The sequence below is a fragment of the Pan troglodytes genome, chromosome 8 (genome assembly GCF_028858775.2).
Source record: "Pan troglodytes isolate AG18354 chromosome 8, NHGRI_mPanTro3-v2.0_pri, whole genome shotgun sequence".
NCBI lineage: Eukaryota > Metazoa > Chordata > Mammalia > Primates > Hominidae > Pan > Pan troglodytes.
The window spans coordinates 127,274,336-127,291,903 of NC_072406.2; the positions used below are offsets into that span (position 1 = coordinate 127,274,336).

Here is a 17,568-nt window from a genome sequence, read left to right on the forward strand (position 1 = left end):
TTCTCTTTTTTTGTTGTGTCTCTGCCAGGCTTTGGTATCAGGATGATGCTGGCCTCATAAAATGAGTTAGGGAGGATTCCCTCTTTTTCTATTGGTTGGAATAGTTTCAGAAGGAATGGTACCAGCTCCTCCTTATACCTCTGGTAGAATTCGGCTGTGAATCTGTCTGGTCCTGGACATTTTTTGGTTGGTAAGCTATTAATTATTGCCTCAATTTCAGAGCCTGGTCTATTCAGGGATTCAGCTTCTTCCTGGTTTAGTCTTGGGAGGGTGTATGTGTCCAGGAATTTATCCATTTCTTCTAGATTTTCTAGTTTATTTGCATAGAGATGTTTATAGTATTTTCTGATGGTAGTTTGTATTTCTTTGGGATCGGTGGTGATATCCCCTTTATCATTTTTTATTGCATCTATTTGATTCTTCTCTCTTTTCTTCTTCATTAGACTTGCTAGCGGTCTATCAATTTTGTTGATTTTTTCAAAAATCCAGCTCCTGGATTCATTGATTTTTTTTGAAGGGTTTTTTGTGTCTCTATCTCCTTCAGTTCTGCTCTGATCTTAGTTATTTCTTGCCTTCTGCTAGCTTTTGAATGTGTTTGCTCTTGCTTCTCTAGTTCTTTTAATTGTGATGTTAGGGTGTCAATTTTAGATCTTTCCTGCTTTCTGTTGTGGGCATTTAGTGCTATAAATTTCCGTCTACATAATGCTTTAAATGTGTCCCAGAGATTCTGTGTCTTTGTTCTCATTAGTTTCAAGAACATCTTTATTTCTGCCTTCATTTCGTTATGTACCCAGTAGTCATTCAGGAGCAAGTTGTTCAGTTTCCATGTAGTTGAGCGGTTTTGAGTGAGTTTCTTAATCCTGAGTTCTAGTTTGATTGCACTGTGGTCTGAGAGACAGCTTGTTATAACTTCTGTTCTTTCACATTTGCTGAGGAGTGCTTTACTTCCAACTATGTGGTCAATTTTGGAATAAGTGTGATGTGGTGCTGAAAAGAATGTATCTTCTGTCGATTTGGGGTGGAGAGTTCTGTAGATGTCTATTAGGTCCGCTTGGTGCAGAGCTGACTTCAATTCCTGGATATCGTTGTTAACCTTCTGTCTCGTTGGTCTGTCTAATGTTGACAGTGGGGTGTTAAAGTCTCCCATTATTATGGTGTGGGAGTCTCTTTGTAAGTCTCTAAGGACATGCTTTATGAATCTGGGTGTTCCTGTATTGGGTGCATATAAATTTAGGATAGTTAGCTCTTCTTGTTGAATTGATCCCTTTACCATTATTTAATGGTAAAGGGTACCATTCTTCGAAGAAGAAAGGTAGCTTCTTTGTCTCTTTTGATCTTTGTTGGTTTAAAGTCTGTTTTATCAGAGACTAGAATTGCAACCCCTGCCCTTTTTTGTTTTCCTTGAGTTTTCTTTTGTGTCCTAACATACAGCCTATCCTGGAGAACATTTTATGTGCTGATGAGAAGATGTGTATTTTGTAGCTGTTGATTGAAATGTTCTGTAAATGTCTGCTAGGTCCATTTGGTCTAATGTGCAGTTTAAATCCAATATTTCTTTTTCTGTCTGGATGATCTGTCTAATGCTGAGTGTAGGGTGTTGAAGTCCCCAACTGTTATTTTATTGGATCAAATAACACTGGTGCCAAGAAACGGTGCCAGGGAGCCCAAGACAGGCACTCTTAGACTGCCACTGTCACCCCTACGGCCCAAAGATTGGCCCAGGGCCAATTTCTCCCTTTAAATGTATTAATTTCTTCCTTTAAATGTAATAATATTTGCTTTATATGTCTAGGTGCTCCAGTGATGGCTACATATTTGTTTAGAATTGTTATATCCTTTTGCTGAATTGATCCCTCTATCATTGTAAAATGACCTTCTTTGTCTCTCTTTATTGTTTTTGACTTAACATCTGTTTTATCTAATTAGAGTTACTCTTGCTCTTTTCTAGTTTCCGTTTTAATGGATTTTTTTTCTATCCCTTTATTTTCAGCCTCTATATGTCTTTACAGGTGGTATGAGTTTCCTGCAGTTGGATCATGTTTTTCTTTTTTTTTCTTTTTTAAAAGTCCATTCAGCCAGTCTGTGTTTTTTAAGTTGAAGGTTTAATTTGTTTACAATCAAGGTTACTATTGATATATGGGGACTTAATTATACTTAATTTTTTTGTGTATAAAATGAGAAGGTTGTCTTAATAATAACAAAATTACTATTATGAAGCGTTTATTATAGTATTAAATATTAAGCTTTTTACTTAGAATCTCATTTTATCTTTAGAAAAATCTTATATTCTAGGTGGTAGCTCCACAATTAAACTGAAGCTTAGAGAAATTAAGTAAGTTTGTCCAAGGTTTCACAGCTAGTAAGTAGGAAAGCTAGATTTGACTGCATAGCTCATGCTGTTACTCCTTTACAGCTTAAGGTGCTTTTCATTCATCCATCCATTGATTGATTGATTCCATAAGTGTATACTGAGGCTAATCATTAGTAATTGTTGGCTATGTTAATTACTTTTCATTGTTTTTTATTATGATGGGAAGTCACTGAAGGATTATTAGTAGGGGAATGATAGGAGTAGAATTATGTTTTTAATCATTCTGGTTGCATTCTGGATAGTTGAATGTTATAGGAAAGGGATAAGTATGGAAATAAGAAGACCAGGTTTTAGACTATTGCAGTAGTCCAGGTGAGAGTGGGTGGTGGCTTGGACTGAAATGGTAGTTGTAGAGACAGTGATCAGTGGTTGGGGTATCGTGGGGTGCTAGAATTTAAAAATTCTCATAATTAGTAAGATACAGACCAGACACCAATCAAAATGGATGGTGGCCATTGGAATAGAGTAAGATCTTGATGTGCCATGTTGTGCCAGGCATTACCCCTCTAGTTATCTATTGTAGGGAGGTTTGAATTATCTCAAGTGAGGAGTCAGGGGAACAGGGACAGCAAGACTGATAACGTGGGATGCTGAGGTACATCTACTTACCAACAGTCATTGAAACTTTTATACTTTAACATGTGGAAAGACTGTAATCCCTGCATACCTAATTAATATTCAGTCTGTTTGTGGGTTGGTTGTATGGGGTGTTGGAGAAAGAGGCAACTTAAGAATGGCACCAAAGTTTTTGCCCTGAGCAACTGGATGAATGGAAGTGCCGTTTACTCAGCTGGCAAACAGTGCTGAAGGAATTGGTTTGGGAGGAAACAATCAAGGTTTTAGTTTTATACATGTGAAGTTTGAGATGACCCTCTATAGATATCCAAGTGGAAATGTCAAGTAGTAGTTTGAATTCATGAGAGATTGTGGGGCTGGACATATATATTTGGGACATATCAGAGCACAATTCTACTCTGTATGATTATGTAGTAGCTTTTTCCCTTAAAAAATCTCTCAGCAGCCCAACACTAATGCTTAAAGTTACAGTGTTAGAAATTCATTTATACTCTTTGGTTTTTTAAAACTGCGCGTAACCTGCGGAGAAGATTCTTTTTGAAATTGCACTATAAGGTGAATTTGTTTATTACACCCTTTAAAAAACAGCTGAGATATACTACCTTGAGAAATTGCCATACTGATTGAGAAAAGTAATGCAGAGAGAGTTATGGGGATATATTGCATGAGATACTAAAGTATGAAGTGGTAGAATAATTTGTATGGATATATTTTTATAAAAAAGGAGTCTTGCACATATAGTATGTTCTTATTCATATGTGGGGGCTAAAAAAGTTGATGTCATGGAGGTAGAGTAGAATGATGGTTACCAGAGGCTGGGAAAGGTTTCGGGGAGAGAGGGATGACGAGAGGTTGGATAATGGATACAAAAATATAGTCAGACAGAGGGAATATGTTCTAGTACAATAACATAGTAGGGTGACTATAGTCAATAATTTATTATATATTTCATAGCTAGAATATTTGGAATGTTTACAACACAAATGTGTTTGAGGCAACAGATATCCTAATTACCTTGTTTTGGTCATTACACGTTGTATACATGTATCAAAATATCACATGTAGACCATAAATGTGTATAATTGTTCAGTATCAGAAAAAAAATTTTTAAAAGTGGACTCTTGCTTAGATGTCCTTAAAGTGTAGATATTAGTATTAGCTATTTAATGGGTGGGGAAGTCTTTGTGTGGTTGTTTGTGTTTTAAATTAATATTCAGTTAATTAGTTTATATTTTAAGTCATTTTGGTTATAGAATACAGAAAGCTTCAAATTAAGACATCTAATTTTTTTCTTAAATCTTTGAATTATATTTATAAATCTTGTCTTTCTATTTATAAATGGATTAATTTAGAGTAAAATAAAGACAACATACAGATTGGGCTACAGACCATTTCTTCGAGTAGTTTCCACGAGTTACGTAAGATGTACTAGTAACAAAGAGAGGAAGAATTTAGATTATTTTCTTTTTTTTTTTTTGGTGGAAAATTAAGTATTTTCTATTACAGAATTAAAATCATTAGAAGTTTATTTTCTGTATTAATAACAATATTTTGTTAAATTAAATAAATTTAACTATTAGTGTTGGTATTTTACAGATGCTGTAACAAATTATCACAAATTTGGTATCTTAAAACAAAATACATTTGTTAATCTCTTACCATTCTGGAGGTCAGAAATCGGAAATCAGTTTCACTGGGCCAAAATAAAGGTCTTAGCACGGTTGCACCTCCTTTGGAAGGTAAAGGAGATCATCTGTTTCTTTGATTTTTTTTCCAGCTCCTGGAACTGCATTCCCTGCATTCTTTGCCTCCTTGCCTGTTCCTCTATCTTCAGATCTGGGACTGCAGCATCTTGCTTTGATAGTCACATTGCTTCCTTCTGCAGTCAAATCTCCCTCTCTTATAAGGACACCTGTAATTATATTTAGAGCCAATTTAGATAATTCACGATAATCTCTCCCAAATTTCAAAATCCTCAATTTAATACATCTGTAAGTTCCTTTTGCCATATAAGGTAAAATCCAAAGCTTCAGGTGGTTAAGACCTGGATACCTTTGAGGGCTATTATTCAGTCCACTGGAAACTTGTTCTGCAGTATTTTGCTTTAATGCAGATTTGATAAATATATTGGTGATTTAAAAATGTACCCAATTTTCAAGATTTTTTTCATGACACTGTTCTCTATCAAACTCTTTTCCAAGTAATACCCACATATTACTTGGCTGCTTTCAACTCTGTGCCTTTGGGTGGTGGCCTGTTTTTAATGTTTTATTTAGAAATAATTTTAAAGTTTTAGAAAAGTTATTATACAAGAGTAAGAATAGTACAAAGACTATCTGAATGTCCGTTTCCCAGATTCATCTATTAACATTTTACTCTATTTTCTTTGGTATAACTGACTTACATGTTAAAATAAATCTATATTTCCTTTTATGAAAATAGATACAACATTTATACCAATACATGCATTATATATAATTTCTATATGATTTCATGTCTTTTCAGTTACATTAGAGGTTGGCAAACTTTTCTGTAAAAGGCCAGGTAGTAAATACTTTTTCTTTGCAAGTTACATGGCTCTGTTGCAACCACTCAGCTCTGCTAAAGCAGCCATAGACAATACTTAACTGAATGAACATGGCTGTGTTTTAATAAAACTATTAAATGATTTCTAAGTTACTGTAATTAAATTAAAAAAGAGGTTCCTTTGATATCTCTGATTACTAAGGAATAGTTCACAGTCTTTTCTCACTCAGAAATAATAGTTTAGTATAGCTGATTTAAAATATTATCATTATCAAAGAGATAATCTGAGATACTTCCTAGTTTGTACCTGAAAAATACAGAGCCATACAATGTAAGCATTGAAAAAAATCTTGAAGATGAATCAATTAATATCTGGGTGAGTGAACACATGAAGACATGAAAACTGTATGGGTCAATATTTCTTAAATCAGACTCTGCTTGGGAGTTTTAAAATGTTGTTATTAAATGACAATCTAAAACTTTTTGATATAAGCAAATTGAAGATTAACTGCCTGATCTCATAATTGAGTAATGCCACTGTATTGTAATGCCAGCAGTTGTGTTGACAATTTAAAGTTGGGATTAAGTAGTATCCCTTTAATTACTGTAGGCTAAAAACAATACAACTGAAGTGTACTAATACTTTTGTGACAAGTGAAGGGTAAATGATTATATGCCATAGTATATGAATTTAAAAGATTTGTAAAAAGTAGGTTGAAGAAAAATGGTGGGAGAATTATGTTGTCAAAATAATGTAGGTGTGCTAAAATTATGTAAAAAAGGCATTATGAGAATTAATATCATTTTTAACTTGGGACCCATTATTTTAAACAACACAATATTATTTATCATATTCAGTAAATATTAGTTTTATAAATTTACTTATATATAATTTATAAATGTATGTTTGTTTTATGCTTATAAAAGAAATTTAAACATAGGAGTTTATGTCTAGTATTTGAGAATTTTTTAGTTTCATTAAAATTAAAATAATTTGTGAGCCCTAAAGTTTGATGAAAATATATTCCCTTTAGGAGAATTCCTTCTATTATGTTTGAGAAACACTGATGGGGAAACCAAGACTTATGAGTAACATCATGAATATGGAAAGGAAAAGGCTGTGTTTTCAACTTTATAGTATTTGAAATTATTCTGCACTAATTTAATAATTTTTATTTTATGATGCATAATTTTTTTTTCTTTTTGAGGACTCCACTGAAGCAAACTTTGGTTGTTCTTAATAATGCTAAGAAAAATGTAATCTTTTTTATGTTTGTTTAATAGTTAATAATTTTTAAACTTTAATTTTTAAATGCTTTTACTTCCACTATTTTAAAAAAATAAATATTTATTATAACCCTTGGTGGTAGATTATTATATCCATTTCTGTAGATGGAGGCTTGATGATGAAAGAGGTAAACATACTTGCCTGACAGAACTGATATTTGAGTACATTGTTTTCTATTTTAATACTCTTGTAGCATACTAAAGTAAATCTGACATTTTATATTATTTAAATAATTCTTTAAAATTGTGAAATTTATTTGAACATCCAAGTCCGATTGTGAGTATATGACTTTTTTCGCCTCTAAGCATTACATTTTCTGTGAGTATTATTCTTGTAAGTTATATTTCAGATAATTTATGTATATATTTGTTAATATGATAAACATTGAATTCTTAAATTCTCTTAATCCATATGTTGTATTTCTATAATCTGAGGGCTTTGTTTAATCTAGTGTGTTGTTTCATTTTTTTTTTTTAATAGGTCCTGATTGTTCTTTGAATGTTCCCTCTACTGAGTCTTACTGGATTCTGCCAAACGTTAAACCCTTCAGTCCTTCTGTAGGTCGGGCTTCACATAAAGCAGTTTTACACGGGAAATTTATGTGGGTGATTGGTGGATATACTTTTAACTACAGTTCTTTTCAAATGGTCCTAAAGTAAGTATTTATTTTCAGATTCTCGCTGTTTTTTAAGCTGGATTTTTATCCAAAATGTCTTTTTTTTTTAATTGTTGTCCGAGAGTAAAAGTGGTTATTTTTGTGGTAGTATCTATTTGCTAGTGAGACTGATTTGTGAATACATGAACTCAGTATGTCCATAGCTGTCATTGCACATAGAAGTATGCTTCATGTAGAAATGTTATTACTTCTCTAGAGTACTTTTAATAAATTCTGAGTAAGAAAATATTAACTTCAAATACAGGCAGGCCTTGCCTATAATGGATAAAATGAATCATGCCACCTTTTTTTTAATGAAGTATAATCTCATATATAAAAATCCTCTCAATTTGTTTTGTAAATTTTAATGTACCTGAACTTTACTTTGTATGTGCTTTACAAGCTTTCATTGGGAGAACAGTTCTAGTATTATGAGAGAGATGATTGATTTATTGTTGGCTCAATAGAGATTGTTCTCTGCATGATTGGATAAGGGGAATCATATGGATGGCAGCTTTATCTGATTTCTTTTTCAGCTAATGATTGTATTTTATGAACTGTTTAGTAACAATACAAAAGGAAATAGGGAGAATCATTTGATTTTTAATGTTGCTTCCAGGGGTAGTGTTCATATTATGTAATAACTGGTACAGCTTGGGCATCAGTCAATCAGAACTTGCCCTGGACAGTATGCCATAATGGTGTATACACAATAGAATTGCCAGATTTAGCAGATAAATATACAGGATACCCAGTTAAACTTGAATTTCAGATAAAAAACAAGTACATTTTTAGTATAAGAAGGCCCTTTTGCTGTATATATATATATTTTTTTTTACAAATTTTGCATGGGTCATTCTTTAACAAAAAATTGTTTGTTGTTTATCTGAATTCAAATTTAACTGGGTATCTTGTATTTTATCTGCCAACCCTAACCACTGAATATATTAACCCTCATAATTAGGAAGATTTCAGAAATTCTGTAAAAGGAGATTGCTTTAAAACTATGATTGAATGCAACTGAAATTAAATTAGAAAATCGAATAAATTCTGGAGAGAAGGAGGGAGTTTTATGTAAGTATTTAAGTGGCAAATTAGAATTTTTTAACATGAAGAATAAAATACAGAAGGAAGAATTGAAAGAGAGTTGGTGGGATTAAAATGAATTGTTAAGATAAAAACCTGGAGAAATAATGATATTTAAATGTGAAAATTAAAAGGAAATTAACTATGTTTAAAGAAAATGAAAAGTCTATGAAAGTAGAGTCGAACTTTGAATTAAATTGTGATATTTCCAAAGTCGAGTTTGTGAAGACAAAGAGCAACATTGTCAACAAGGAAGTTTGTAAATTTTAAGTTCGTGTTCTTTGCAAGATGAGTAGCATATCAAAAATTAAATGATGAATATTATTTGCTATTCTTTTAAATTTGCATATTTTCCATTGGAATCAGATAAACTATTTAAGCCAACTTTTTTTGTCTGAAATCTGAGTATTTTGGTTACAGTGTTTATATAAACAAATGAGGGATTAGAGTAGAATAATTGTGTTGCTGTTTTCACAGGTTAGAGAATACTTTTCATCATTCTGAATGTAGTTCAATTGTAGGTAAGGATAACAGCTTTCAGAAGTGATAGGATAAGTCATAACTTGATTTAATCATCTTCTATAGTGGAATTTAATTGGGGTGGAAATGTTACATTTTAAGACAAATTATTCACTAAATATAAAAGCTCTGTGTTAGTGTCTATTAAATTAGAAAGACTTTTACAGAATATATATACATTAACATTAATGAAAATTAACATGTATTCATGAGGATAGCAAACTTTTGAAAACACTACGTGCTTGTTGCTTGGGATATATCATTGGATATAACAAATGCCCGTGTCTTTGTAAAGTTAGGGAGGAAAGGCTGGCAATGACAAAAAAAAAACACTATTACCAAAGTAAATTATAGCTATGAACATATATACATATAGAGACAGATGGGATGGATAGATGGATAGATATAGATAGATAGTAGGGGTAGGTAAATCAGGAGTGCCAAAGAAGAGGGAGTTGCAATTATAAATGTAATAGTTAAGGTAGGCTTCATAACAAAGGTGAGAACTGAGCAAAAACTTGAAGGAGATCAGAGGATTGCAGTTATTTGTAGGCGCAGAAAAGAGCCAGATCAAAGACTTAAGATAGGAACTCCTTGAGGTGTTTGAGGAGCAATAACCAGGCCCATGCAATTTGCATGGAATATATGAGAGGGATACATTAAATTAGAGTGATAACAGAGGAGAGAGACAGATCATGTAGGATGTTGTAGATCTTTTGGGAGTCATGGGAGGGTTTTGAGCATGTGTTGATCCATACTTTAAAAGTGTTACCATGGCGGTTTATTGATGATATACTGGGGATTAGGAGGAAGATTAGAAACGGGATTTGAGTTAAGATGAAATTATCAAGGGAATGCATTCTAGATAGAGAAAAGGACCAGGAACTGAGCCTGAGGCACCATATCACTAAGAGGTTGTGGGGAACAGGGGAAGCCATCAAAGGAGACTGAAAAAGAATGACTGGTGAGATAGGAAAACCTGGAGTACAGTATCTTCAAAGGCAAGGAAAGGCATTATGTGAGGATTAAGGAGTAATTAATAATGTCAAATGCTGACGATTATCCAGGTCAAGGAAAATGAAGACTGAAAACTGGTCATGGATTTAGCATGAGGAAATTGACCATAACAAAAGCAGTTTTACTGGAGTGGAGGGGTTAAAAGCGTGTCTAGAGTTAGTTTAAGAGAGAATGGAAAGTGGGGTGGGGATGGGGGTAATAAAGAAATGGGGAAGTAGCTTAAGGGACAGTGTGGTCAAGGGGTTTTTCTTTTATTATTAATGGTTTATAACACCATGTTTGTGTGCTGATGGCAAAGATCTAGTAAGACAAAATATGGTGATGTAGGAAAGAGATCTCGTGTGCAAGGAAGAAGAATCACTTGTTATTCTTCGGCTTATCAAACTGCAGAATAGGGGCTCAGGGCCTGGAAACGAAGAATTTTTTCTTAGCATTTTTAGTTTTTGCTTTTTTTCTTTAATTTGATTAATTTATTTTATTTTTTCTTTTATTTCTTTTATTTTCTTCTTTTATTTTATTTGCTTTTTTCTTTTATTTCTTTTTATCTGTCACCCTGGCTGGAGTGCAGTGGCGTGATCATGGCTCACTGCAGCCTTGAGCTCCTGGGCCCAGGCGATCCTTCCACCTCAGCCTCCTGAGTAGCTGGGATTACAGGCATGCACCACTATGCCTGGCTAATTTTTAAATTTTTCTGTAGAGGCGGGGTCTCCCTATATTGCCCTGGCTAGTCTCTTAACTCCAGTGCTCAAGTGATCCTCCCACCTCGGCTTCCCAAAGTGCTGCGATTTCAGGTGTGAGCTACCGTGCCTGGCCTGGATTTTGTACTTTTAAAGGGCTGTAAAAAAATGAAGAATATGTGAGACCATTGTGGCCCACAAAGCCTAAAATATTTACTGTCTGGCCCTTTACAGAAATAGTTTGTACAGCCCTAATTTATGATAACTTGGAAAGCAGTGTGTTGGCTGCAGATACTGGTAGATGGGTGGACTAGTGGTGTGAATCTGTGGAAGTTATGTTCTGATTATGTTTCCTCGTTTGTATCATACACATTTATCTTACAATTCCAAGGTAGGAAATAAGTTAAACAATGCTGCAAACAAATTTGGTAACCCTTACCTTTCTTGTGAAGGGGCACTTGGGCACTTCCTTTCCTTTCCTAATTCATTGGAGGAAGAAAGAGAAGTTGGGAAGACAATAATTGATAGCAAGCTTCTTAAAACAGGCTCCTGTTTCTTGGCTGGATGCTTCCTTTTGTATATTTTAGCAAATGGAGGAAATTTGAGCATAGAGTATAAGCATTTGAGATTCATAATTTGGGACTTCTGTTTTCATATGTATTACACCAGTAGAAAAAAATACGAATTTTCTTTTCACGTTACATAATCCAACAGTGACTTATTTTTATAGAAGCTTCTCTACTGCCAAATTCATTTTATACAGTCTTAAAAATTATCAGTAAACAAGCTATATTTGTGCATAGGAAATAAATGCTTATTGGTTAATTTATATAATGCTAAGATAAGTGTGTGGGTATGTAAAGTAGCACAGTCATTATGGTAAACAGTGCGGAGGTTCCTCAAACTGAAAATAGAATTACTATATGATCCAGCAAACCCACTGCTAGAAATGTAGCCAAAAGAAAGTAAATCAGTATATCAAAGCGATATCTGCACTCTCAGGTTTATTGCAGCAGTATTTACAATAGCCATAATATGGACTCAACATGTGTCCATCAACTGATAAATTGATAAAGAAAATGTGGTATATATACACAATGGAATATTGTTTAGTCCCCCCAAAATGAAATCATGTCATTTGCAGCAATATGGATGGAACAGGAAGTCATTATAAGTGAAATAAACCAGGCACAGAGAGACAAATATTGCATGTCTTCACTCAAATGTCAGAGCTATAAAAGTTGATTTCATATAGGTGGAGAGTAGAATGGTGGCTACCACAGCATGAGAAGAGAAGCAGGGAGAAGGGGACAAAGAGAAGTTGGTTAATGAGTGCCAAAAAGCAATTAGATAGAAGGAATAAGTTGTAGTATTTGATAGTAAAGTAGGGAAATTATAGTTAACAATTTATTGTATATTTCAAAACAGCTAGAAGAGAAGAAATGTTATGCTCCCAACACAAAGAAGAGATAAATGTTTGAGGTAATAGATATTCTAATTACCTTGATTTGATCATTACACATTCTATACATATATCAAAATACCATGTGTGTACCATGGTGTATCAATAAAAAACTTATAAGTATCAGGCCAACTAAAAAAAAGGAATAAAAATAAATACCTAAAACAAAATGGAGAGAATTTTCATCTGTTTCCAAGAAGGAAACCTGGCTTAAAAAAAAAATTAAAAAATACAGTCAAATCACTATTGTTTAGCTTAATCAATTGATGGAAATTATTAAAGGCAATTGGATGATTAATTCCAGTAATAAATATCCTAATCAAGTTAATGTATATTATACATTCAGGAGATTGAATCCCAATTTGGTGTAGGTATATCTTGAATGAGTCTTTATTAGAAATTTCTAATATGGCACATGAAATTATGAGTTTATTAGTCGTAACTCTTTTTGAATTTAATGAATACTTGGACATAAGTGAATAAAAAGCACGTGAAAATTAAAAAAACAAAAATGAATCTTAGCTTATGAAGTTATTTTCTTTTCTTGCTTTTAGTTACAATTTAGAAAGCAGTATATGGAATGTAGGAACTCCGTCAAGGGGACCTCTCCAGAGATATGGACACTCTCTTGCTTTATATCAGGTATGGCTCCTGCTTTTTAAATTTTAATCAGATTTTGTTTTTGATAGTTTACCACAGGCTAAAAAATACTAAATCTCAGATTTATTTCAAATATTTAATGAGAACAATAGATTATATGGATCATGATAACTTGAGATACCACATACTCTTATGCTTTTAGTAAAAGAATAGATTTTAGAACAATCCCCCACATGACATGTAAAGAAATGAAGATTGAGTTTTTGTCTATTACTTTATGCCTAGTCAATCACTTAAAAAAATTATGGCGAAATACATGTAACATAAAATTTACCATTTTAACTATTTTTAAGTATAGAGTTCAGTGGCATTAAGTACATTGACATTGCTGTGTAACCATGGCTACCATTATCTTCAGAACATTTTTCATCTGGCAAAACTGAAGCAATAACTTCTCATTCCCCTCTTCCCTTATCCTCTTGAAACCACCAATCTACTTTTCTGTCTCTGTGAATTTAACTGCTCTAGGTACCTCATGTAAATGGGATTGTACATTATTTGTCCTTTTATGACTGATTTGTTTCCCTTAGCACACTATCTTCAAGGATCATCCATGTTGTATCATGTGTCAGAATGTCCTTCCTTTTGAAGCTGAGTAAATATTCCATTATATGTATATACCACATTTTGTTTATCCATCCATCTGTTGATGGACACTTAGATAGCTTCCATCTTTTGGCCATTGTGAATAATGTTTCTATGAACATGTGTACAACTATCTGAGTCTCTGTTTTCATTTTTTTTTGGTGTACACCCAGAAGTGGAATTGCTAAATCGTATGGTAATTCTATGTTTAATTTTTTTTTTTTTTTAGCACTGCCATAGTGTTTTCCACTATGGCTGCACCATTTTACATTTCCACCAGCAGTGCACAAGGGTTCCAGTTTGTCCACAGCCTTGTCAACACTTGTTATTTTCTGTTTTTGTTTTTTTGATAATTGACCTAATGAGTATCTCACTGTGATTTTGATTTGCATTTCTCTAATGATTAATGATGTTAAATATCTTTTCAAGTGCTTATTGGCTATTTGTATATCCTCTTTGGAGAAATGTCTATTCAGGTCTTTTGCCAGTTTTGAATTGGGTTGTTTTGTTTGGTTGTTGAGTTGGAGGAGCTCTTTATATATTATGGTATTAACACCTTATCAGAATATGATTTCCAGATATTTTCCCCCTTTATGGGCTGTCTTTTCACTATGTTGAGAGTGTCCTTTGATGCACAGAATTTTTAATTTTAGTTTAATTTAATTTTAATTTTATTTTTCCTTTTGTTACTTATGCTTTTGTGTCATATACAAGAAATCATTGCTAGATCCAATGTCATGAAGCTTTTCCTCTATATTTTCTCATAAGAGTTTTAAAGTTTTAGTTCTTAGGTTTAAGTTTTTGTTGCATTTTTAGTTAATTGTGTCTTATGTAAGGGTCCATTTTCATTCCTTTGCACATGGTAGCCAGTTTCCCCAACATCATTTGTTAAAAAAAAAACTGTCTTTTTCCCATTAAATGGTCTTGGCACCCTAGCTGAAAGTCCTTTGACCATGTATATGAGGGTTTTTTTTTCTGGACTCTCTATTTTATTCTATTGATCTATATGTCTGTCTTTTTGCTAGTACCATACTATTTAGATTACTGTAGCTTTTTAATAAGTTTTGAAGTTAAGAAGTGTGATACTTCCTACTTTGTTTTTATTTCTCAAGATTGTTTTGGCTATTCAGGGCCCCTTGAAAGTCTATATGAATTTTAGGATTGAGTCTTCTATTTCTGCAAAAATGTTGGGGTTTTGACAGGGATTGTATTGACATTAGTTATTTTTATGTATTTGTGGGATTCATAAATTTAGTATGATTAAAATGACAGGACACTTGTTTGGTTTTCATTTTGAATCAACAAAATTTCATGTATTTTGTGGCCTTTGGCTAGGCCGTCTAAATATGAATTTATATGTTTTCTGTGCTGTTGTTAAAAAAAATTGGAAAGCATGGGAGCAGTATAAAGAACAAACTACCACCTGTTTATCCATGCATTTGTGTGTTTTAAAAGTAAAATAAAAGTATTTCTATGTATGAAAACATATAACTACATTTTTTGCCTTGTTTTATTTTTTCTTTATTTCCCTTTTTGTAACAGCCTTACTGAGATATAATTGATATACCATACATTTCACTCATTTAAAGTGTACAATTCAGTGGTTTTTAGTATATTCAGAGTTGTGCAACCATCTATTGCAGATTTATGTAAGATTACAGAGTTGTGTAATCACTTTTAGAATATTTTCATTACTTCACAAAGAAACTTTGTATCCTTTCGGTATCACCCCACACTTCCTCGTCTTCCCTAGCCTTAAGCAGTCACAAAGCTACTTTCTTTCTCTATATATTGGTCCATGCTGGACATTTCATATAAATGAAGTCATATACTCTGTATTTTATGACTACCATATTTCACTTAGCATAATTTCAAGGTTTATCCATGTTGTAGAATGTATCAGTACTTCTTCATTCCTTTTTATGGCTAAATAATATTACATTTTATGGAAATATAACGTGTTGTTTATTCATCAGTTGAGGACATTTGAGTTGTTTCCACCTTTTGGCTATTATGAATAATGCTACTAACAACATTGCTGTTTAAGATTTTGTCTGGACATATGTTTTCATTTCTTTTGGGTATATACATAGGGGTGGACTTACTGGGTCAAATTCACTTTTTGAAGAACTGACAGAATGTTTTCCAAAGTTGCTGCATCATTTTACATTCCCACCAGCCATGTATGAGGGTTTCTATTTCTATACATCCTTGCCAACACTTATTAGTATCTGCCTTTTTGATTATTGCCATCCTAGTGGGGTGCAGTATTATCTCATTGTGATTTTGATTTGTATTTCCCTGTTAACTAATGATGTTGAACATCTTTTTGTGTGCTTTTGGCCATTTGTATATTGTCTTTGGAGAAATGTCTATTCAAGTCCTTTGCTTATTTTAAAATTAAGTTGTCCTTTTATTATTGAGTTGTAAGAATTCTTCATATGTTCTAGATACAAGCCATTATCAGGTAAATAATTTGCAAATATTTTCACCCATTTCGTGTGCTGTTTTCACTTTCTTGATGTTATCTTTTTAAACACGAAAAATGGACTTTATCTTGATAAAGTCCAATTTAACTTTTTTTCGTTTTATTGCTTGTGATTTGGTGTCATATTTAATAATTCATTGCCAAATCTCAGGTCATAAAGACTTAACCCAATTTTTTTTTCTTTTAAGAGTTTTATAGTTTTGATTCTTGCATTTAGTTCTTTGACCTATTTTGAGTTAAGTTTTGTATATAGTATGCAGTAAGGGTGCAAGTTCATTTTTTTTTTTTGCATGTGACTATCCAGTTCTCCTAGCACCATTTGTTCACAAGACATTTTCTTTTGTCTTTGAATGGTCTTGGTACTCTTGTCAAAAATCAATTGGCCATAGATGTGTGGGTTTATTTCTGGACTCTCAGTTCTATTCCATTGATTTATCCCAGTATCACTCTGTTTTGATGACTTTTTTTTTTTTTTTTTTTGAGACAGAGTCTTGCTCTGTCACCCAGGCTGGAGTGCAGTAGTGTAATCTCGGCTCACTGCAACCTCCACCTCCTGGGTTCAAGCGATTGTCCTGCCTCAGCCTCCTGAGTAGCTGGGATTACAGGCGCCTGCCACCATGCCCAGCTAATTTTTTTATAGTTTTAGTAGAGATGGGGTTTCACCATGTTGGCCAGGCTGGTTTTGAACTCCTGACCTCAAGTGATCCACTCACCTCGGACTTTCAAAGTGCTGGGATTACAGTCATGAGCCACCATGCCCAACCTATCTTGATTACTTTTGCTTTGCAGTAAGTTTTTGAGAAGTGGGAGTACTCCAGTTTTGTTCTTTTACAAGATTGTTCTGATGTTCTGCATCCCTTGCAATTTCATGTGAATTTTGGAATCAATTTGTCAGTTTCTACAAAGAAGCCAGCTGAGATTTTGATAGGGATCATGTTGAATCTGTAGATCAATTTGGAGAGTATTATCCTCTTAATCAATTTGGAGAGTATTATCTTAACAATGTTAAGTCTTCAGACCCATAAACATGGGATGTCTTTTCATTTATTTATATCTTTTAAAAATGTATTTAAACAATGTTTTGTAATTTTCAGAGTATAAGTTTTGGACTTCCTTTATTAAATTTATTCATAAGTATTTTATTCTTTTAGATGCTTTTGTCAATGTAATTATTTTCCCAATTTCATTTTTGGGGTGTTCATTACAAGTATATGGAAATACAATTTACTTTTTGTACATTGATCTTATGTTCTGTAATATTGCTGATTCATTTATTAGCTCTAAGTGCTTTTTAAAAAATTTTTTAGGACTTTCTATATACCAGATTGCATCATCTGCAAATAGAAATATTTTACTTCTTCTTTCCAATCTGGATGTCTTTATTTAGTTTTTGCTCTAGCTGGAACATCCACTACAATGTTGAATATAAGTGGCAAAAGCAGGCATGCTTATCTTGTTCCTGACCTTAGGGAAATGTATCTAGTCTTTCACTGTTAGGTATAATGATAGCTGTGAGTTTCCTTAAATATCTTTTGTCAGGTTGGAAAGATTTTTTTCTATTTCTAGTTTGTTGAAATAATGATAATTTACATCATTTATGTACCATTTATTTCCATCATATGCATTTGAAATAATTTGTATAATTTAAAAGTTCTACA

The 17,568-nt window shown here is 33.0% G+C and overlaps 1 protein-coding gene across 11 annotated transcripts in view; it reads left to right on the forward strand.

Annotated features, from left to right (window-relative positions):
* ATRNL1 (attractin like 1) overlaps window positions 1–17,568 on the forward strand; it is an 853,639-nt gene that overhangs the window by 56,545 nt on the left and 779,526 nt on the right. For all 11 annotated transcript variants that reach the window (XR_010147020.1, XM_016919435.4, XM_016919433.4 and 8 more), the window contains exons 6-7: window positions 7,242–7,416; window positions 12,732–12,819. Coding sequence is in view for 10 of the 11 variants with exons in the window: in XM_016919435.4 (XP_016774924.3) it covers window positions 7,242–7,416; window positions 12,732–12,819 (263 nt within the window). In the remaining variant the exon portion in view is untranslated. The remainder of the gene's footprint in view (window positions 1–7,241; window positions 7,417–12,731; window positions 12,820–17,568) is intronic.